Source organism: Podarcis filfolensis (genome assembly GCF_964270895.1).
Source record: "Podarcis filfolensis genome assembly, chromosome: 1".
NCBI lineage: Eukaryota > Metazoa > Chordata > Lepidosauria > Squamata > Lacertidae > Podarcis > Podarcis filfolensis.
In genome coordinates, this window is record NC_139604.1 from 52,448,285 (window position 1) to 52,471,843 (window position 23,559).

The 23,559-nt window shown below is 46.7% G+C and overlaps 2 protein-coding genes across 8 annotated transcripts in view; both read left to right on the forward strand.

Annotated features, from left to right (window-relative positions):
• Positions 1 to 8,163, forward strand: part of SPEG (striated muscle enriched protein kinase) — a 105,199-nt gene extending 97,036 nt beyond the window's left edge. For all 6 annotated transcript variants that reach the window (XM_083590767.1, XM_083590766.1, XM_083590771.1 and 3 more), the window contains 4 exons: positions 2,590 to 2,813; positions 4,013 to 4,088; positions 4,360 to 4,509; positions 6,078 to 8,163. In XM_083590767.1, the coding sequence (XP_083446893.1) occupies positions 2,590 to 2,813; positions 4,013 to 4,088; positions 4,360 to 4,509; positions 6,078 to 6,282 (655 nt within the window). In that variant the 3' untranslated portion in view covers positions 6,283 to 8,163. The remainder of the gene's footprint in view (positions 1 to 2,589; positions 2,814 to 4,012; positions 4,089 to 4,359; positions 4,510 to 6,077) is intronic.
• A 1,751-nt stretch (positions 8,164 to 9,914) lies between these two features.
• SPEGNB (SPEG neighbor) lies at positions 9,915 to 22,367 on the forward strand. Of its 2 annotated transcripts, none has more exons than XM_083591266.1 (5): positions 9,915 to 10,202; positions 15,442 to 15,575; positions 18,855 to 19,162; positions 20,123 to 20,264; positions 22,193 to 22,367. In XM_083591266.1, the coding sequence occupies exons 2-5, from the start codon at positions 15,442 to 15,444 to the stop codon at positions 22,329 to 22,331; spliced, it is 723 nt and encodes a 240-aa protein (XP_083447392.1). In that variant the 5' UTR covers positions 9,915 to 10,202; the 3' UTR covers positions 22,332 to 22,367. The 2 variants fall into 2 exon arrangements, with proteins under 2 accessions (XP_083447392.1, XP_083447391.1); XM_083591265.1 differs by lacking the exon at positions 9,915 to 10,202 and adding an exon at positions 14,643 to 14,753.
• Positions 22,368 to 23,559: the final 1,192 nt, after the last annotated feature.

The following is a 23,559-nucleotide window of genomic DNA, read 5'->3' on the forward strand; positions in this document are numbered from 1 at the left end:
CCAGATGCTGTTGAATTCTGCCTCTCATCAGCACAGCCAATGGCTGAGTTGGTGAGAGTTGGGAGTCCCAAAAACATCTAGAGGGCCACTGATTCCCCACCCCTGCTATAAAGCGCCATGTAAATTGATAGCACTGCCATCATGATCATATACTGGCAGCAACCTCAGATCTCTGAGTGCCAGTCCTCATGTAACCAAAACAGTGCCACCCTTGAACAAAAGGCTCAGGGAAGCCCCAAGGTTTGCAAAAGTACAAAACATTTATGGGGGTGGGGAGACCTAAACAGCCCAATAAGAACTGAACATGCTCAGTGGGCATAGAATGCAGACCGATGGGTAGAAATGGAATGCAGTATCCTGACAGGAGATACTGTATTTTCTCACGTCTCACATGTATAATTAAAAAGGTAAAGGGACCCCTGACCATTAGGTCCAGTCGTGACCGACTCTGGGGTTGCGGTGCTCATCTCGTTTTATTGGCCGAGGGAGCCAGCGTACAGCTTCTGGGTCATGTGGCCAGCATGACTAAGCCACTTCTGGTGAACCAGAGCAGCGCACGGAAACGCCGTTGGAGCCTATTTATCTACTTGCATTTTGACGTGCTTTCGAAATTAGTAGTATATCATGATAATAATGATAATAACAAATTATTATTATTATTATTGTTTCATCGGATCATAAGTAGCTTTCTGTTGTGCAACTGATACTCCTTGCAACACTTTTAAGTGGAGTTTCTTTTTTCAGAACAGTCTGTATAGAGCACAGGTTTCCAGAGCCTCTTATTTTAATTTTAATTCATTTGGTGTGTTTTTTAGGTTGGCAGCCAAAATGTCTATGTCTCTGTCCTGGATCTAGCACTGCTCAATATTATGATTAATGACTTCAATAAAACATTAGATTTTGCTGATGATACAGAACCAGAGTGGGTGGGGGAAGGAATTACAAAATGTTTAGGCTATGATTCAAATCAGAAAGATCACAATCAGTTGGAGCATTGGGTGGGCTGGGGGTAAAACAACCAAACCCAACAAATGGATAAAACACAGGACAGAAAACCCCAAGTGGACACAAGACAACTAGAGGTAACTGCTGCCTATTTCCCTAAAGGGTTGAGGGGCTGCCTCACCCCTATGTTTCAGACTCCATGTGATTCTTCAAACCCTCCTGTGGTTCCAGCAACTTGATAGCCCTCTCCTTCTCCATGAATTTGTCTTATCCTCTTTTCAAGCCATCCAACATGGTGGCCTTCACTGCCTCCTGTGAGAGCAAGCACCATAGCTTGACTGGTGCTGCGTGAAGAAGTACTTTGTTTTGTCTGTCCTGAATGTTCCAACATTCAGCTTCAGCGGATGTTCATGAGCTCTAGTATTATGAGAGAATGAATCTGGTGGTGGCATTTAGTCGCAAGAAGTGGAACCTACAGCAACATGTTGCTGTGTGGAGTGCTTCTGTTCAGTCAGCCCCTCGTGCCTTTGTCCCATTTTCCATTCCACCCATTTCTCTGATGTCCCTCCAGCTGTCAGTCAAAATTCCATGGCTGCTAAGTCTGTTTAATCCTCACTGGGATGTCCTTTGGGGCGTCCCTGTCCTGTCCCTGTCCTCCCTCCTGTGTGGGGGCGTGCTATTTTGATTGCACATGCAAAGCCTAAGCAGCAGGAACAAAGGAAATTGCAAAGTAATGTAGAACAGAAACAGGGTGGTGGTGAAGTGACTGAAAGTAAAAATGAAAATAAAAAAATAAGAAAATAACATATTGACCAGCCCTTGATCATTTAATGTCCCCCGTTGTCACACAGCAACACACAAGGATGAGGTTGGGGTGGGGTTAAAATTTTAACTTCCGACCACTGTCAGCAAAAGACATCATAGGTGGGCCTTGAATGGGGTTGTACAGATGGGAAAAGTTTTTAAAGAAAATATCAGTTTAACAAATGCATGAAACAGAAACAAAAATAGATGTATAAGCTGTTTTTAAAAAATAGAAAATATAATCATGGGTTTGCACTGTGTATAACATAAAGTTACCAGTGTGCTTCTGTAATGGTTCCTAAGGGGGTTGCTCGTGCGTAAGCAGGTGCCTATCTTCCTGGCTGGGTGCAAACACCTGGCTGGGCTGCCAAAGTGAACCTCCTCTGTCCGGACAGCCACTCGCCCGTGGCTGACTCAATCGCTGGCAGAATCCGTGAGTGGGCGTTTCTTAAACTTTTTCCAGCAAAGAAGTTCTTTGACGCCTAGTCTCCGCCTACCCTCTCTGCGCGGAAGCCTCCTGCGCAGGGAGGGCATGGGCAATGGAGGACCCCTACTCTCCCCACTGGTCCCAGGCAAGGAGTCATGGGATCGCCTCGCCACTTCCCCCACCAGCCCCCCTTCTCCACTGGTGCTACGCTGATTCTCTTCCCCAGAGAATCCCACTCTCTGGAATCCCTCTGGCTTTTGCTCTCCCCCTCCAGTACTGATAGCAGTTCCCTGACAGCTTATTTAGGAGTAATGGTACTATATTGTTTAATTGTACCAGTACAAGTGCAAGTGCAAGGGAAGGGTTCTTGTGTCCTTCGCTCTATCCTTTCGATAACATGCTTTACTCTACAGGTTCCGTTACTCAGAGGATGATGTGGTGGGGTACGTAACACAGATCCTTCAAGGACTAGAATATCTGCATGGACGGCGCATCATTCATCTCGACCTGAAGCCTGATAACATCATTGTCAGCCCCACAAACACATTAAAAATTATTGACTTTGGCAGTGCCCAGACCTACAACCCACTGGTGTTGCGCCAGCTGGGGCGTCGTGTTGGCACACTGGAGTACATGGGTGAGTATCTTTATGGAATTGGCATACCAGAAGATTGGGTAGGGGAGGATGTGCGTGAGATTTTGTGGGCAAGGCAAACTGCTTGTGGAGTAAGTATGCCATGGAATTAACATACGTGGTACCTATAGGCTGAGCTATACATGTGGCTAATGGGTTGGAGTTGCATACTATTTAACTGACAAAGGGACTAGCACCAAAGAGTGGAGATGGCAGAAATGGGGGAATTCCTCCCTCCCCAGAATGTTAAGTTCTTGGTTTCCTAGACTACTCTTTTGCAGGACTCACACTAGGAGATGAGGACAGAACTTTAAATCATAGAGTTGGAAGGGACCATAAGTATCATCTGGTCCAAACCCCTGCAATGCAGGAGTATGTAGCTGTCCCATACAGGAATCGAACCCACAACCTTGGCATTATCAGCACCATGCTCTAGGCAACTGAGCTTTCCCCAGACACTTTACTGCTAGGGTTGTTTTGTGTGTGTGTGTGTGATTTGCTGCTCCAGGCTTAGAACTGTTTACTTTACACAGTTCTGTTCCCCTCCCAGGCTAGACCACAGATGATTCACTTGCATCTTAACCATAGAGCGGCAGAGGATCAATCAGCTTAATCCAGTGGGTCTCTCTAGCACAACAAACAGAAGCCCCTCTGGGCTCATTATGGCAATTTATTTATTTATTTTTGTATAAGATTTATTGCTCACCATTTACCATAAGGTCCCAGGAAAGCTTATAAAAATATAATCACACAATTATAAAAGCAAGTAAGGCAGTTTATACAACTATTAAAACAACACAAGTAAAACCAGCAGTGAGGTGGTATGGAGGGGCAGAGACACCTACCTGACTTTCTGGCATGTGATCCACTGCCGTTTACCAGGAGAGAAAAGGGGGATGGGAGGGACACTGGCGTGGTGCAAACACACCAACAGGAGACCAGAGTGGCTCTGCCAGTGTGTTTTTTCCTGTGCCAAATTCGCAACCAGCTCACCTCTCCAAATAAGCAGTAGTGACTGACCTATCAGGAGGTCAGGTAAACACTTCTCCCCCACCCCACCGTCCACCCCTGAGTAAAAGAGTTCCAAATAAAAGCAGCACAGTATAGGTTAAACAAAAAAACCTTTAACTGTCAAAGGCCATGGTAAAGTGGTGAAGCTTCTGTGCAGGGAAAGAGATGATCCTTCACTGTTTCCTTTACAGCTCCAGAAATGGTGAAGGGGGATCCCATTGGTTCGGCAGCTGATATCTGGGGCTTGGGAGTCCTCATATACATCATGTAAGTATGGCTGAAGAGGGTGAATGTGGGTATCTGACAAGCAGGGGACAAGAGGTGGAATTAGAAATGGATGTCCAGAGCCTTCTTTTCTGACTCACCTGACCAGATTCACTTGAAGGACAGGATTATCCTAGACTCCTGCCTGCAGTCATATATCTCTGATGCACCATAAAAACTTCTCCATAAAAACTGCTGGGAGTGCTGGTTTGATGGACGAGTGATATTGTGCATGTGTGTGCCCTGCACTTTTATCTTCTATTTTGCTTGTCAGGCTCAGCGGACGCTCCCCATTCTTTGAAATGGATCCCTTGGAAGTAGAGAGCAGGATCCTGGCAGGGCGTTATGATGCCTTCAAGTTGTACCCCAACGTCTCCCAGAGTGCTGCACTCTTCATCCGCAAGGTTCTCTCTGCCCATCCATGGTGAGTGAAAGAAGGGTGAAAGGCCTTGGAGGCAACGCCATGGGATGGGTGGCGAGGAAAAGTTGCCTTCATAAAGAGCAGTGGAACAGACAGACCTAGAATCTGGGGGAGCTTCAAGGCAAGACTCAGATTACGGAGGTTTCTCTCTCTGGTGGCATTTGAGCCATGGGAGTGGTGCTATGGCCACAGCCCCTGTGTCAAAAAAGCAGGTACTGCTTAGTCTTGGATTAATCTGGAGTTCAGCAATAAAGTCCTGAGAGCTAAATGAGCTGCTTAGGTTGAGAAATTCCAGAGTAGATCTTTTCAGCAGTAGCAGAATGCAGTCTGAGTCCAGCATCCCTGAGATCACCATCACCCTTGATGTTTAAAGCGTTTGTACCAGGGATGGGGAACATCTGGCCCTATAACTGTCCTTTGACTCCAACTCCCATCAGCCCTAGCCTTAAATGGCCAGTGGTCAGGGATGGTGGGAGTTGCAGTCCCTCTGGACTAACAATACTAGGACCTGTAATTCCAAACCAGAGGAAGCTAGGTAGGACTGTACTCAGTCTCTAAAGCAAACTGACCGTGCAATCCTAGGCATGCGTGCCTGGAAGTAAATTCCACTATGCTCAACATGGCATACTCCCAGGTATGCAGGACTCCTGGTGAGTGAAAATGGGCTGTTCTAGGAGATGAGAGTCCTGAGCTATGTCCTCAGTCCCCAAATTTTCTGCTACAAAGTCTGGGTGTGGCCATGTTTGGGGAAGGACTGTTGCCCAGTGATGGAGCTTGTGCTTATGTTCTGCATGCAAAAACCATTGGCTTAAGGAAATATAGGTACAAAAGGGAGAATTCCTGGTTGTCAAGATCCAGGTTTGAGGCAAGTAAGAAAACCCCAGCAGAGATTTAAAATCACAAAACATGCAGCAAATTAAGGCGTGCCAAGATAGGCTGTTAGACCTTTAAAATGTGCATCCTTTAAAGTGAGTTCCAAACTTTCCCTCTTCCCCTAACATAGAAAAGGACCACATTTGGTATGTTAAAAATGGTTTACATATAAACTCTTCAACGGTCAGATTCATGTGCTTCAGAAAACTGCACAGGCAGTAAAACTTGGCTTCGTTATAGTGGTGATGGTTCCTAAATTATTGGTATAGGTAGAAGTCAAGAGTGGCTTGTGAGAGCCATTCAGCTAAGCTGGAGCAACCAGGTTAGCCTCTTCTCAGGTGGACTGAAGGAGAACAAAGGCTTGAATGCCCAGTTCCTCCCAAGGTGAGCTAAGCCTGGCAGGACAGCTTACTCTATGATCTTAACCCCTTAAGGCATTAATTAGACTTAAGCACATTGCCTATATGAGGCTGGTTGGCCCGCAAAAACTCCCAGGTTCAGTCACCTGAGTGTCCAGGTAGGGCTGGGAAGGGCTGCTGCTCCTGAGCTAGATGAAGCAATGGCCCAGCTCAGGGTAAGGCAGCTTCCTATATGTTGTCCACAGCTCATTCCTCCAGTCATGTTCCTACTTCCTCCTTGTTCTTCTGGGTCTGGGGAGGAAAAAGGCAGCCTCATCCTAATATCTCTTGGCCTTGCAGGAGCCGCCCAGCTCTCAAGGACTGCTTTGCTAACCCTTGGCTCCAGGACGCCTACCTGATGAAGCTGCGTCGGCAGACCCTCACCTTCACCACCAGCCGCCTGAAAGAGTTCTTGGTGGAGCACCAGCGGCAGCGCAATGAGGTGGCCACCAAGCACAAGGTCTTACTGCGCTCCTACCATGGCGCCAGCAGCCACATGCCCTAGCCGCCTGCCCTGCCGGAGGAGCCACAGAACATTCCAGCAGGGGGCGTGATGGGCCAAGCACCCAGCCAGCCAGCCAGGGTGGGACTTGTTGATATACCTCATGGATCAAGAAGAGTCGTCAGCACTGGCCGCTGTTCTTCGCTCTACCTACCAGTCCTGGGGGTAGCCTGGCCCAGAGAGAGGGAGCCTGGGGGCCGAAAATGGCAGATTGACAAGATTCGCTGCCATGGGGTTGGGTTGAGGGAGGTATGAAGCGCAGTGGGCCATGAAGCCATGCTGTTCCCAGGCCAAGGTCAAGGGGGGAGGAGAAAGCCTTGACGTTTCCTTGTCTAAATAAACTCCTCCTCCCCGTGGGGATGCCAAGGGCCCTTCCTGTATTGTGCCTCAAGGGCTGCGTCTGTACCCTGCGTAGGTCAGGCGCAACCAAGTGCTCCCATTGACTTAACAGCAGATGCAAAACATGCCAGCTGCAGCCACTGAGCAATGGGGCATCTCTTCCTTACATGCCAAGCTGATCTGGGAAGAAGACAATGAAGGATCAACCCCGAAGTATTGCAGAGAAGGCATTTCAGCAATGGAAAACTCCAACCCCCCACCTGCATAGCCAACATATGCAGTATAGGGAGTATAATGGATATTTCTGGTCCCCAAGGCAGGGGCTGGGAGTGGAGGTGCACATTAAATCCACAGCACCCCTACACTTAAGACAGCAGCTAATAACAAAGACTGCTGGAGTCAAGGGCTGATGGTACTTTCCCTGGGGTTCCTCGTCACTCACCTCTGCTTGGGTATCCAGAAGAAGCCAATCATGTGAGGCACCCACCAGTTTTTCCCTGTTTACATACCTACCATCCCACAATGCCTCTTCTTTGCTGCTGCCTTCCTTGTGTTTTTCTGACACGGATACACTCAGCCCAGTCCTACCTTAAGCTTCAGAACCAGTGCAGAAGATAGATGCCTTCTCTCCCTGCATGCCTTTCTGAATCAAGGACATGCTTCAGATACACCACCCCTTCATACGTTTGCCTACATGAACCCTCCTCTCTTTCAGTGCTCTTTTGCCATAGCCCCTTCTGGCACCTACAGATCACTCACGATGGCACAGAGACAGGCAGAGGTCCTCCAAACATAGGCACCTTCTCCTTTTGCAGTCAGGCACACATGTGACCTTACATGGCCTCTGGTGGTGGGTGGGTTGAAGAGGACAACAGGGTTGGTTCTAAGTCTTGGGGTGGGGGTAGTGGCCATTTGTTTCTCTGCTCTTGACCTGTGTAGTGTCCATAGCAAACCAGACCTGACATACCCCACTGAGAAGGGTGGAGGCCATTTTGAAACTGAGAGTCTACAAGTTTTCACAGCTGCGCCTTAGGGCAACCCAGGAAGGACAAACCTGGATTTCGTATGGGTAGGGAATGAAGAGAATGTACCACTGGCACAGAGTTGAAAGCAGACCTACCAAATGAAGCAGACCTACCTAACCACCCTCACCTTGGCTATGTGAATCCATGACCATGGTTCCCCATCTCAGTCTTTTCACCCCATGCCCCAGTGTGTTTTGATTGTGAAGATGCTCATTTCCCTGTGGCATGGAGCAAGCAAAGCAAACCAGGACTGCTTCCAGATGGGTGGCTTCCTAGCGCTAAAAAATCATTGCTCTTCCATCCACTGTAAGGTACAAGAGGAATTGCAGTTGAACTTTGCACACTATCAGGGATATTGCACTTTTCTGTATGTTCATCCTGCTATGTCCCATCCACACCAGTGGGTGTGACAGAGCTGCTGGGTGGGGGAGGGGGAGGAAAGATCTAATTCACCTAAGTGGCCATTTGAAGAAGAAACCTGAGTGATTCTTAAAAAAATAAAATAAAAATCAGTTATTTATTTAGCGCTAAGCACTTCTTCATTAAAGTGTGATCGCCCATGATTGCTATGAAAGTGTTTCATGTTTGTTTTGAACCAGAAGTGAAGATTGGAAGTGTATAATTAGGGGGGAAAGCACATTGCTAAAATGGTGGTGACTAGAAATATTTTCCCCCTTTTATTTTTAAAATTAGTGTTATAGCACTGTAGCACTCTTTAAGAAGCATGCCAATATTCACATCCCTATCCTAATACCCCAACAAACCAATAATGTTGTTAACAATACTGACAACATTGTTTAAAAACCTTATGCCCAACACAAGCGCCACGAAGGCGCTTGACACCATCTCACTGACCCACCCCTATTGCAAGCGAAAGGGAAGACGGCCTGTTTTCAAAGAAGGACCTCCATGCCAGCTGAGATGCAGGACCAACTGGCTGGGAGCCAAATGGTCCAAGCAACCCCAAACACCTATATAACTGCATGTATGCTACTTTCTATAACCTACCTCCCAATCTTCAGCCCACCCCTAACTCTAACCCCACCCACCACACTATATGTCATCACAACACCCTAGGTTCGATAGACAATATAAGGTGAGAGACACAGGACAACCCAGACGGGTTGGTAGGGAATCATCCTAAAAAATAAACATACCAAATGGCTAGCTTAAAAGCAATTACACTAAATGTGAGGGGATTGGGAAACCCTGTTAAAAGAAAATGCATCACCTCGTATGTAAACACCATGAAACACAACCCCCACCCAAAGGAAGCAAACTCCTGAGCAAATCCCACTTCAGTCATGGGTGGCACCTCGCTCAGGAAAGGCCCGCAGAATAGCCATAATACTTAGTAGAGACCTAAATTTCCAAGTCACAACAGTGCTAAAAGACAAAAAAGGCAGATTCATTTTTGCTAAAGGGGTACTAGATGGCAAAACTAAACTGACAATTGGCTCCATAAATGCCCCAAACACAAAACTGGAGTTCAAACAGAAAACACTAAACAAATTCCTCTCCTCCTCCGAAGGGGAAGCAATCCGAGGAGGTGACCTCAACCTAAATATGAGAGGCAACTTCCTAAAAGACATCCATCCTACAACCCCCTGGGAACCTTGTCTCACTGCCAGTCACATCTTTCCCTCCAAGTGAGAGGCAACCTTGCTGCCACTAAGGTTGTGGGAGTGTGTACACATCCTAAGACATGCCTTATTCCACGGTACAATTTATATTTTAATGTCTGGTGCTGAGCAGACAAGCTTCAAGCCTGCCACACAAAACACACACTTTGCATCTGATCTAGTACTTACCAGAAGCCATATTTTAAAATAAACAAGGAGTGAAGGGATATCAATCATCCGAGATGAAGCATCAGCAAAGCGCTGCTTAACCTTAACGCCCTCCTCCCCAGCATGGACAGCAAGAGAAGCATTAACAATTCTCTCCTGAAGCACTTCAGCAGTGCTCAGCTTTGTAAGGGGCTTTTCCAAAGCCTTCCTTCTTAGCTGTTCACAAGGGAGTGGGAGTGGATAAAGAGCCCTGTCTCCTTTTCTTTGGAGAAAGGTGTGTGTGTGTGTAAATATATAAAAAACCTCAACCCTCATCCAGTTAATTAGCTCCACTCCTTTCTCTAAAGAAAAGGAGAAGGCTCTCTCTCTCTCTCTCTCTCTCCCTCCCTCCTTCCCAGATATTGCTGGACTACAACTCCCATCACTCCTGACCAATTGGCCTCCAGCTCCCACATCCAACAACAATATGAGGGGCGCCATTTTCCCCACCTATCCCTGACACATCTGTCTGCAGCTTCTACTCTTCCTGAAACTGCCGCTAGAAATTCAGCATAAACCTCAGATAGGGATAGAAAGATTCCTGACTGAATAGGCACTGCCCTAAAAGATTGATAAAGTCCCCTCCCTGGCAAAGGGGTGAGGGGGTGGGGAATCGACGCCTTCAGTTTTCACTGACTGACTCACCGGTGCTAGAGTCAGGGATGGCTGTACTAGTAGGCTGAGCGAAACTTCCTCTCAGGCAGCTGTTTGCTGAAAGGGCAGCACATTTGTAAGTTCTATAATTCATTATTGCATTTATTTATTTTTTTTACTGCTAGGGAAGCAGGGAGGTGTAGGGCTGGAAAAGACTCCTGCCTAAAACCCTGGAGAGCCACAACCGCTGCTGGTCAACACAGAGAATTCTGAGTTACATAGAATGACCAGTGGTCTGACTCTGTATAAGGCAACTTCCTGGGTTCTGTTGTAATTTATGTTGCAGTACTGAGGTCAGAACTGCTTGCTCGTTTCTTCACAAACATGTGTGTGTGTGTGTGTGTGTGAGAGAGAGAGAGAGAGAGAGAGAGAGAGAGAGAGAGAGAGAGGGAGAGAGAGAGAGAGAGAGACCCCAAACTACTGGGATAAGAAATTGGAGATACTTCTCCCAAGCCCAGGTTGCTGCTGTTAGAACATTCTCTCACATTCTGGGATGGATGCCATTCTGGAAACTGTAGTGCACTTGACACCTCACTAACTCCCCAGGGACACTCGAGCTACTACTGTACGTCCTTCAGGTTTCTCTTTTAAACCAGACATCATACTAGCGAGTACCAAAGAAGCTATGCAGAAGCTGTGAGACTAGAATACAAATTTGAGCATAATCCAAATTCTTTATCAGGTTAAACATGAAGGAAAATGCATAATCGATCAGATATTTTAGCCAATCGGCAGTCCAGAGATGTGGCCATGCGAGTCTGTTGCACTCTTGTGGCACCTTAAAGACTATCACTTTCTTTATGGCATTGGCCAGCTATGGAGAACCTCGTATCTGGGGATTGAATGCAATCCTTCAGGTCTCCCTATCTGCCCCTCCTCAGGCCACTCCCCTTAGGCCACTCACCTCATCTTTCTTGTCTGGCTGGAATGTGTCCTTGAACTCTGACCATGCCTCTTGACAATGGATGGTCTTTCCCTGGTTACTCATCCTCCATTTTATCATTTTACTGATAAGAAATACATTGGAAAACAAAAAGAAACAATTCCTAGCAGTGCTTGAGTTATGCACAGAACATAGACAGTTGGGGCCCTGACCTGGACTCTGTACCCCCCTTATTGATGGTGCTAAGTGAATAAGAAATGTGGTATCATCAACAACAATAATAGTAATAATAACTGAGCAGAATATTTGGGTTTATACAACTGTGCTCCTGCTCTGAATAATCCACATTCAACCTACTTTCCCTATCAGGACAACTGGGCTGTGGTTCAAAGCACATCCACCTTTGGCAGCCAATTGTACAATTGAAATCAACAGAAGTAGCTGCACAAAGGTGGTATGGAAGAAGCTTTCCCAGGCTTGAAACCAGGCAACAGAGGAGATCTGCTGTTGCTGCAGCTCTATAGCAGAAGTTAAATAAATCCTAAACTCCAAAGCAAGGCAGCAGTGTTCAGAAAAACGCAATGTGGAAAACCTGCTATGACGATGGAACCCTTTATAAGAATCTTGAAATAAACAGGGTTTGGGTTGTTGTTTTTTAAAAAAGATTTAATTAAAGATCAGATCTAATCAGGACATAATATAACCCATGTTAACAAGGAAATTAAACATTTAAAAAAGAAGCTACAGGGAGGATCAATATCTACAACAAAGGAAACAGATTTCCTGTCTTGCATGTCAAACTAGTATTTTAATAAACTAAAATTTTAATTAACTAACATTTTAATAGCATTGGGACTTTCCGTGGTGTAGTGATAAATTCTGAACTGCAGGAGCTCTTCATGATAACCACCATAGCCACATCTCTTCAAGATTATACAACAAAAATGAATAATTGGCCAAAGCAGACATAGAATCATAGAGTTGGAAGGGACCACGAGGGTCATCTAGTTCAACCCCCTGCAATGCAGGAATCTTTTGCCCAACATGGGGCTCAAACACACGACCCTGAGATTAAGAGTCTCATGCTCTACCAACTGATTATGGTTGCAATACCAAGTCTGCCTTTTCTCCTCCTATCCCCCCCACAAAAATACTACTTTTGCTCAACGTCTAGCTTGAAGATGAGTTCTTCCAGTGGACTCAAAAGCTAGCTCACTATTTTGTGTCCTTTTGATAGCATAATACAGTGGTACCTCAGGTTAAGTACTTACTTCGTTCCGGAGGTCCGTACTTAACCTGAAACTGTTCTTAACCTGAAGCACCACTTTAGCTAATGGGGCCTCCTGCTGCTGCCGCGCCGCCGGAGCCCGATTTCTGTTCTTATCCTGAAGCAAAGTTCTTAACCTGAAGCACTATTTCTGGGTTAGCGGAGTCTGTAACCTGAAGTGTATGTAACCTGAGGTACCACTGTAAAGGAAATCTATTTCCCCCCCAAAAATTGAAATGGCCTTTTAACCCTCAGTCATGCATGCTAATCAGTGTGACCCACCTCATTCTCTGCCCAGCTCATTTGGTGGGTTTCTCTCAGAATGGGAAACGCTTATTTATTTGGCACGCAGAGGACTGGCAAATAGAGCCTGGGTATGGATTAGAGCCCCAGGAGGTGACATCATTGTCCCTGCTGCGAAACAAGTGGGCAGCAATTTCTGGGGATGTTATTATTTTATTGGTTGCAAAAATAATAACCAGTGCCACCTTTTAATTTAAATTAATAGCATATCCTACCTTTCCATTCAGAAATGAAACGAAGATGGATAACAAGGCTAATCAGCATTCTGTCTACTCCTGAGCATGTCAGTGCAGTTAAACTGCTTCAGGACCTCATGGTCAAATGGGCCTATTTGGAATATGGATTGAATAAATCCATAAAGATTTCTGTACAGTAGAGTCGGCCGGCATTCTGCGGCCTGTGGACATATTTGCGAGCTGGAGAAGGTGAATGATATGTTTAAATTGAAATGTACTATGTAAAACTTAATAAAAAAATATTTATATAAAAGAAGGAAAGGAAGTGTCTTGGGCACCACACGCACACACACCACCACCAAGACAATGGAAAGCTTCTTCCTAACCTAATTTCAGTGGGGGGGAGGATCCTGCAGTGCCACGGAAGGCCTCTGTGGGCACCTGAGCATTGGCAAGCACCACACTGGCATCTCCTGCTGTACTGTACAGTCACATAACTGCTTCAGCACAACCAGGGCTTCCAAGTTGTCCTTGGCCTTGATCCTTTGCCAGTAACTACCACCGGAAATGCAGAAATCAAACAGGTGACTTCCCCCCGTTATTCTCTTTTCACAGGCCCCCTTTTCTTCTCTTTAAAAAAGTGCTAAATATCTTCCATGCTATGTAGGACAACTGTGTGTCAGAGGTATACATAAATAGTTACATCCGTCTCAGCAAAAAGCAATCGAATCCAGGGGCATTTTAAGGATTAAGAGCTTTATTTTGGCATAAGTATTCATGGACTATAGTCCATTTCATCAAAAAGTGATAGTCATGCCTGAGGTAAAATGTTTTGCTGGAGAATTCCACAGGAGATATTGGGGAGTGTGTTCACCAACAACGGACATAACTGCTTTTGGTGGACACTCCTACTTTTCTGTGTGAATCCATATGTAGTCTGCTTAATTTCACTCCTTATTATATGATTTGGAGATGTGTGCAGCATTAGGTGAACTACTGGCTGGTGTCATAGGGATAGGGGAGAATTTTGCTTCTGTTTGCATTTTAAGACAAACCTATTTAATTTGCATTTCCTGTAACAACATGCAAAACAAAACACAGCCATCTTTCCATGAACTTTGTGGTGAGGTTCTCCACCCAAAAGTGATGTACAAAAATGCCACCAGTTAGGAGAAAGTATAAATATGCATATACTCAGGGATAGTGTAAAGAAAAATGCACGTATTAGTGAAAAATGACATATAAAAACACAGTAGCGGAAAATTGTATGTTAGCCAAAATTGGAAATGAATCAGGCGTTAAAATGCCGTTGGGTTTTTTGCGAGGGGAAATTCATGCACTGATACAGAAAACGTGGCAAACTGAATTTAAGATAGTGGAAATGAGGAACTGAGGGAAATTAAAATGGATAGATTTGTTCCTCCCTGGATGAGGGTGTTTTGGGTATACCAAAGGGGTTCATGATGACGACTGTGGATGATCCACTGGAGCGGCTTGTCCTGACAATACAATATCCACTCATCCGAGCAAAGCTCCAGCTCTTCCCAACTCTTGGGATATCCTCTGATCCTGTTGCTTGCTACTCCAAACTGTTCTCATCCCTTCCAGTCCTCCTAAGGCAGCGTGTGCGTTGGGAACAGCCCAGACAGCGGAGCCTTGCCCTGCCACTCTGTCTCTCAGCCAGAGGGCAGGAATGGTTGCAGCTGCTCCATCTGGGTCCCTCTGGGCTGGTCAATGTGATTACACAGCACCGGGCTGCAATCAGTGCAGCCCCAATTCTCACAGGTAGCTGGCAACAGGCTATATAAGGGAGCGCCCAGGATTCCCGTCTGGGCTGGGGGGACGCACCCCCCCGGCCAAAGAAGGAGACGTCAGGGCAGGAATGCATCTGTGGGCATGGGCAGACCTGGCTTCTCCCCTGCAGAGATATAAATTTGGGTGGGATGAGGGGCCTGTGGCCTTTTCCAACACAGCGGAGCTGCATTGGTGCTGTCTACGGTAAGAGAGCTCAACCTCATCAGCAGAGAAGGGGACCCCTGAGAACTCATGCCCTGTCCCAGCCCTACCACATGCTCCAACAACACCCTACCTTGGGGATTGGGAGAGCTGCCTCTTAACTCTCCTTATCTGAGGTGCCTCAGCCTTCCATGAAAGACATGGATCAAAACAGAACGGCTCAGCTGCTCACCAACTGGACAACCTCTTCCATGGCTCAGTTGGTAGAGCACGAGACTCTTAATCTCAGGGTCATGAGTTTGAGCCCCACATTGGGCAAAAGATCCCTTCATTGCAGGGGTTGGACTAGAAGACTGTCATGGTCTCTTCCAACTCTACAGCTCTGTGATGCTATGACCCTCATCAGGGTGTGTCTAAAACTGGAGATATAATAATGAGGGTGTGGGCGAAAGCACAACTTTATTCTCATCCCACTTAAGTGGGTCTGGACTGATTTGCCCCATAAGAGTAAAGATGACACTCAGTGAGGTGTCTTTGCAGTTGTATACATGGAGCAAGACAGCATGGGTCCTCTTGAGATGATTGATGTGAGCCTCGTGTTAGAGCGGTACTGGCGTTGGGTGGAAGCAGGAAGGAAGAGGGTTGGACTCTGTGCTATGTAGGAGCCTGTTTCTCTCCCTCTCTCCCCCGCCCCCAATATTGAACCTGCTACTCCTCCATCTCCCCACAGATGTCAAAAGCTGCACCCAAGAAACCAGCAGCAGGTGGTGCAGCCCCTCCCCCTGCAGGATTTTCCTTGGACATAAATGACCCTCAGGTGCAGAATGCTGCCATCCGCATCCAGGCTTCCTATCGTGGGCACAGGTGAGGGGGATAGCAGGTGGGAGGATGGTACCATTATCAGGGCTGGGCTGAAAATGCACCTCTTTTGTCCCTGCTTTTGACACCCAAGAATGGGTCCACTCTGCTCTTCTGGTGGTAAATTGTTTTAACTGGTTTTCATCTTGCATGTTCATATTGTTGCAACCCACCCTATGGTAAAGGATGGATAAAAAAATCCAAGTATTATTATTATTATTATTATTAGTAGTAGTAGTAGTAGTAGTAGTGTCCAGTAGTGTTGAGAGCAGGAGAGCTTGTAGAACTGAACATCAAGACTGATTATGTCTCCAGTAGTATGTGGTATGGCTGTGCAGAGGGGCTCAGACCCATAACATCTCCACCCCATCTGCATACACTATTCACACTTCCTCTTGTTCTGCTGCTCACGCCCCCACCCCTGCTGCTGGGTTTCCCCCAGATTGCTATTTGTTCCAATATATCACTTAAGAGCAGCTTTTCCATCAAAAAGGAGCAAGGCAAGCAGAAAACTTGGCACAGCACAAGTGGAAGGGTTAATGAGCCCTGATCATCAGAGGGAGCTCCCTTGGTTGTTCCACTGGTCCTCAGAAGTTCAAGGGGTGGTGGCCTGGAAGAGGACATTTTCTATGTGGGGCATCCCTAAATTTTAGAGTTCCTACTCCACAGAGGTGTGCCCAGCACCTTCATCGCATTCTGAAAATACACCTCTTTACCTTGACCTTTGAATATATCTGTCTCTCTGTGCTTCTGACAACCCACCCTATTCTTGTGACTCTGATTTGTTTTAAACTGCTTTCAATATTGTGTTTTTAAATTCCTGTGGCTCATCCCTGGGCACTGGGTAATAAATCAAATAAATAAGGGTTAGAGTGTGCTCATGAAGACAAAGGGCAACCTGAGCAGTATTTTGAGAAGCTGTGGTGGTTCCAGAATATAGTTGTGCAGTGGAAGAGGGTGCAAGAGACAGCAGTCATGAAATGGATGAAGGAGAAGGGCAAAAACCAAGCAGGAGGTGAGAGAAGCAGCCAGAGACTTTGGGGAGGCAGCAGGTGATCTGGGAGACAAGGCAACAGAGGACTGGCTTCAGGCACGTAGCAATGAGGGGAAAAACAAAACTCCAGCACATGTGAGAACTGCAGGTTCGGACTCTGCCATTCTTATTACAGCCCAAAATGTTGCCTGGAATTGGGAAGTTTGGCTGCATAAAGATTCCAAAACTTTCATGGGGAAGGGGAATTTTGGAGATGGAAAGAAGATGGACGGATGCCTTGCTTCACTGGGATAGTTTCTCCTTTGCTCCATTTAACTAAAATACTTAAAATGTGGCACTCCTGGTAGCACACTTAGGGCTCATCCACACTTACCTTTTGCCCTCACCTTTCTAGGCACATGTCCACATTTTAAAACGCCGCATGCGAGAGTTGTTGTGGGGTTCCCCACCCCCTGCTTTCCCCAGGAATACTTGCTCTTTAATGTTGAATCAGAACAAACAGCAGTTCAGAGTTTCTGTGGATTGCTGTTTGCTCCAATTTAGCGCTAAAGAGCAGGTTTTCACAGGGGAAGAACCACAGCAAAAAAGGGAGGGCTCAGATATGGAGGTTTAAAGCACATACATGTGACTAGAAACATAGCACAAAAGGAAGTCTGGATGAGCCCTGACTCAGGTGGCCTCAAGACAGTCAGCATCTTGCAGGAAGGATTGAGGCACATACAGAAGTTTGCACAATGACAGTGCTATGTTGCTATAGCACAACATATCCACTTTTTAAAATAACTGTCTTTTTTGGTTAGGAAGTACACTGTAAAGTGTGGGCTTAATGTATTGTTAACAGAAAGACGCACACACCCCTCCAAAGTAAATCAGGATGAATGCCCATTGTCATATAGCTACTGCCACAAACAAATCACCTCAATAAAGATCAGGCATAAGCATTAGTACCTTCAAATGCAGTGAAGTCATTCCCCTTGCTGCGTTTCAAGCCACTTCTGCACATTGCTGTACACCCCAGAGTGTGAAGGGATGCCTTCACCTGATGTGCATTACCTCTTTGGTTTTCCTGCGTCTGCAACACACCCATCCTTCACCACCAAACTCCAATTCAACGAAACAGTCATCTGTGCATGCCATTGGGTGTCTCGCATGTTGGTACCTCATCTTAACCTTGGCTTATGCTTGCAAATCGGATGGAAAATGGTTTGAGGGAAAATGCATCCAACAGCAGAATTTCTCCAGAAACTACAGGATAGACATGAATTGTGGCTAACATCATGTGCTGAGGGTTTCAAACACCAGCAGTGGGAGCGCACTGGAGCCAGAAAAAATGGTAATGAGTACACAGCCACAGTCTAACCACCAGGTGATCTTTGTGCAAGAAAATCAGGTTCACACCTCAGCTCCTCCATTCAATCCAGTTTCTGAACTACTAGCAACCTCTTCATTGAGGATTCATTCGGATTTGGTTCCACAAAGTTTGTGAGCAGCTTATATGGCATTGGGCTGTTTATTTAGCATTCATTTTGATTTGTTTGCTGGGAGGTTACACGATGCCATGTCAAGGAATTGTTATCCCATGCTTTCTAGTACGTTTTCTTGTCACTTCCCTTACAATAATAATAATAACCTGGTTTTATTTTATTGGAAGCGGGTTTGTTGCACCAGAGCACTAAATCCACATCAATTGCACAATCTGAATTTTCTGGCACGCAGTTGACTCTTGTGTGCAAAATAGCGACAGCCTTGGAAGTACCCAAAACTCCCACCACTCTTGCTCACCACTCTCATTTGCCTTGGAACTATTGGCTCAAAAAAGGGTGCAGCAGCTATTCAGTTTAAGGAGGTAACTCCAACATCAAAATATAAGCCAATGACTATGTTTTGCTCACAGATTTTACTTGTTTTTATCAATTCTGTGGAGCTGAGAAGAGGGATTGAGTAAGAAGAATTCTGCTGGAATGTCCCATTTCCCCAGTCAATCAGATTCTACCCATTTAGCCACAGAGCACTTACTATCATAATATTGTTCATTAATTAGCTGCAGCTTGATAAAGTGTGGTTCTGAGTGATTGGCAGGCTGGTCGGTGGTTGGCTGCTCCTTCCAGGCTGCCCAGTTGTGTCACAGCTGGCGGCTGCTGCTGTTATCTCCTGCTGTTCTCCTGATCTCTGCCTGGTTTGGCCCTGGGTACCATTAGAGGCAGAGCACTTTGCCACCTCATTCATGGGGGAGAGGAGCTCCAAGAGGAGCCTTAAAACCTGCTGCTTAACCCCCTCCTCTCCACTACCAGGTCCCGCAAGGAAATGAAGGAGAAGGGCCCCCCACGGGTGCTGAAGAACCTCACGGACGTGATGCTGATCGAGGGGAGCGCAGCCAAGCTGGAGTGTCGCATCAGTGCCTTCCCCGACCCCTTCATCCGCTGGTCCAAAGATGGTGCGGAACTCAAGGACGGGCCCAAGTACCGCTATGTCTTTGAGGACCCAGACATCGTCGCCTTGGTGGTCCGTGATGCTGGCCTTCCTGACCTGGGCAAGTACACCATCTCCGTGAAGAACCCCTTCGGAGAGTGCTTCGACTCGGCACGTCTCCTCGTGGAAGGTAATACGGCCTGCCTCCCTTCCTTACATAGCCACACACCCCTTCTAAACTTAGCCACGCACATCCCCTGGGAAGCCAAGCCATTCTTGCAAAGTTCCTCATTACGGGGAGATCTCAATTTGGCACATCTCAGGAGGGGAAGGTAATAGCACTCTCTGCTCTGCTCCTTCAAGTCACTCCCCCCCATTCCCTGCCCATTTCTATTCATAGCCTTGTGTCTTGCATAGAGAAAACCAAGCCCCTTCTAACTTTAGCCATGCTTCTGCCAAGACGTAGCCTTCTTCCTCCCTTCTAGATCTCATCGTGGCCCTACCTAGCTATGATGCCAGACCTGAAGGAAGAGAAGAAAGGCAGGGGGAACCCTCATAGTTTACTCAGTCATCAGGGAAGGAGGCTAATCCCTGAGACTGGGGCCCAAGAGGGCAGCCTCCTTTCACACCTACCACTTCTAGGCATGGGTTGGAAGAAGATGCGTTAGTCAGAAATAGGGGTTGCTTTTTGTGTGTGATTATTCAATTAATCTAATCCCTGCAAATGAACGTGTACTGCTCCCCGCCCCCAATCCCTAAACCCCTACACAGCAGCTGGGGAAGCTGCAAAGTCTACATCCCTGCACAGTATACAAAAACCTGCATAACAATAAATTGTTCTGACTCTCAACTTCTGTTCTACAGTGAACCTGGTACCTGGAGAGCTCCTTTGTAGGAATTTATTTACCTCGTTTCCCCAAGTATACCTATGGTGCAACAGGGTTTGCCAAATAAATAACTGCAAGATATCCCGTGGCCATCAGACAGAAATTCTAGAACACCTGGAACAGGACACGGCACCATAACAAAACTCGCACCCCCAGCATTAGGTCCTGATGCTCTAGCAGAGGATTCTGTCGCCTGTCCTCTTGGCAAAAGATGGCTAAGCAAGGGCCCTTGCTCTGATCTCACCTGCTCTCTCCCTCTGCAGTGCCTGCCAAGATTCAGAAGGGCCCAGACAGCACAAAAGCCAAGAAAGGCAGCACAGTCAACCTGACAGCCCACATCAGTGGGGAGCCGGCACCTGATGTTGGCTGGGCCAAGGATGGCGAGGATATTGAAGAGGACGATCGGTGAGTGAGATTCACCACTGGTGCAATAAGCATGATAGCACCAACACTGCTTGGGCAGGTGGGCAGCAAGGGGAGCCCAAGAACCAGGTCCCCCACCCCTTTCTTTCCTGATTCCATAACCACTACTAGATCATGTTCAAATCAACAGGGCTGATGCCATAGCTTGAATTCTCGCATGGGGAAAGTGATAACATACCGTATTTTTCGCTCGATAACACGCACCTGACCATAACACGCACATAGTTTTTAGAGGAGGAAAACAAGAAAAAAAAATCTGAATGAAACAGTGGCTGTATCATTTTTGTGCTTCATGCTGCGGCCACAGACGTGTGATTTGACGGTGACTTTGGGGTAGCCCAATGCAAAGATCCTGAGGATCCATGTGGATCCATGCTTTGTAACCACGTTTTTGCACCATTGCAGCCCTGTTTTTGCATCAGATCATTGCTATGTGATTTGATGGTGAATTTGGGGTAGCCCAATGCAAAGATCCTGAGGATCCATGTGGATCCGTGCTTTGTAACCACGTTTTTGCACCATTGCAGCCCTGTTTTTGCATCAGATCATTGCTATGTGATCTGATGGTGAATTTGGGGTGACTCAATGCAAAGATCCTGAGGATCCATGTGGATCCGTGATTGGAACCACGTTTTAAGTGGGGAGGGAAGGAAAAACATAGAAGGGACAAGGAGCACCGAGAGGGGTGTGCGGAGAAGCAGCTGGCTAAGAATGCAGGAGAGGGGTTTTACCGGAGGGAGGAAAGGAAGGCAAAAATTCCCCCCAACCACCCACCCAAGCCAGCCAGCCAGCTCTCTCTCTCTCTCTCCCCCTCCCACCTGCATGTTGCCTGCGAGTCCCTAGACACACGGAGAGGAATTAGAAGGAAGGACACTCTGCTTTCCCCTCTGCTTGCCTGGAGGGGAGGGGTTTTCTCTGCTCTTTGTTCCATTTGAGCAAATACAGTAAGGAAACAGAAGAGGGTGGGCAGTAAGACCCTGAGGCAGAATGCAGGAAAGCAGCAGCTTCCTCTTTTCAAGGCTTCCCTTCTCCGGACGATTTGATATTTGCCTGATTTTTGCCTTCACTCGCGCCTGTCAGCTCCAGGGACCACACATTCGCTCAATAACACGCACAGACATTTCCCCTTACTTTTTAGGAGAAAAAATCTGCGTGTTATAGAGGGAAAAATACGGTAAGCTTACCTTTTTGAAAGAAAGAAGAAGGAAGCACGTAGTTCTTCTGGTTATTATAGAGGACCTTAATGTGTAGGAATCAAAGGACACGTGTGTTGAGTCAGGATAAGTGTGTTTTCTTCATTTAACACAAGTCCTCTTGATTCCTGTGTTCTCAGTTGTATTGGACCAGGATGGAACTGACCTGGCAGAGCTAAAAGCATAAAGATCAGGGGCTTCCTTGCCTAGTAGTTAATGGGGAGGAAGTGAGAGAAAGATCAGCATCCGTAATTGCAGTCATTCTGAAATTCTTCAGTTTTGCAGCCCCTCAGCAACTTTTTCCCCCCTGCAGCATTGGTACCATTCTCAAAGCCAGCGCCGCATTTTAAAAACAGACTTTATGTCAGGCCAGCAAGAAAGGTGCTTTTAATTAGTATTTTGTTATGGGGGACAGAATTAGTAGACTGTTCCAGTGTCATAATATAAAAATCATGGGCCCTGGGCCAGAGTCTTCTTTTGATAAGTCCAGCCCAAGTTAAAACAGCCTTGACTTCCATTGTCAAAAATAAAATAAAATAACTCAAGTGCAAGGCCGTATTTTTGCTGGTTCTGCAGCCCAGTTTGTCAGCCTCACCCGAATGGAATTGATGGACTGCCAGCGGTCCATTGGTCAGTTTAGCAGTTCTGCTTTGTGTCCCAACACCAGCTGTCTCTAAGGGCCCTGACTTGAGATTTCCACCTTTCCCTTCCCTGCAGCATATACTATAACATCGGCAGTGACTCAACAACTCTCACCATCAAAAAGGTGTCGCCGGCGGATGCTGGGAAGTACGAGGTCTTTGTGGAGAACAGCCTGGGCATGGACCAGTCTTTTGCACGCCTTGATGTGATCTGAGCTCCTGCCTCCCCCTGCCTCCTGTACAGTTCCCCCCCCCAAAAAGAAACTCTCTGTCATTGCAAAGTGTGGTCCAGGGCCATTGTCCTGGAGAGATGGCTGGGGAAAGCAAATTAAGCCCTGCAATGGCGCTGTAGGGATATCCTGTCCTGTCCCCCCTAAGATGCAATAGGGAGTCCTTCTCTCATTGCCCCTTTGGCTCTCGCCAATGTCATTCTGCCATACCTTTCCTGGCAAGAGTTCCCCACTGTGCCCCAGGGCTGAATCCATTTCTTGGGCAGGTGGGTCCCTTGCAGGCTAATCATTTTGTGCAGCCATTGCTGAAATGCCTCCACTCCAAGGACGCAGAAGGGGCTGTGCAGTCCTCCCATCGGCAGCACCCGCTTTCCCCCAGCACTTCAGAGATTGTGAACCATCCCAGAAGCCTCCAGATTCTTCCTGACCTGTTTTCTTGCTATATGAACTAAATAAAACCAGCTGGTTGTACAGAGGACTTGTGTGTGCTACATGCAATTTATCAGCAGGAAATTAAAATCCTGGGAATCTCATTTGTGTGCTGCAAAGGTGGAGTGTGGGAAGAGTTTCTAACTTTTTTCTTTCTCAGATAAAACCTAAAGTCAACAAGAGGGTTCTGTTGGTTCAGAGAATAGGGGCTCATCCAAACTTTCGTCTGTGCCACGTCATCTAGGCACCGGTTTGTAATTTCTAGGTCTGGGTCTGAATGGGGTTTTAGTTTGTTCCACCACTTTCCCCAGGAAAATCAAGTTTACTGCTAAATCCGAACAAACAGCAATCCATGCAGTTTGCTCCAGTTCAGGGGTAAACAGAGGGGCCAGACAAAAAAACCCTGCTCCGACACAGGCCTAGAAATCAAAGGCCTATGCCTTGAAAGCATAGCACAAATGGAAGTGCGGATGATTCCTAGGATTGCTGCAGACTAGAAGGCCCCGTGAGTCAAGCTGGTCCCCTAATGGGTCCTGCTATAAAAAGAAATAATAATCTTATCCCACGAAGTCCTTCCTCTCTCCCAGGACCATGTAATCACCCAGCTTCAGGTACAAAAGACTATTTGTGTTCCTGTTCCATATTTGTATCAAGATGGTGCTCGGATGGCATCCAGCAATCTTTTCAACCTTTCCCTGCAGAGAACATTAGCTCAGGCGTCTTCATTCTGGGTACCTGGCTGAACTGAACACAGTTTGGTCTCTCTCCTCTCACATTGTGTTTC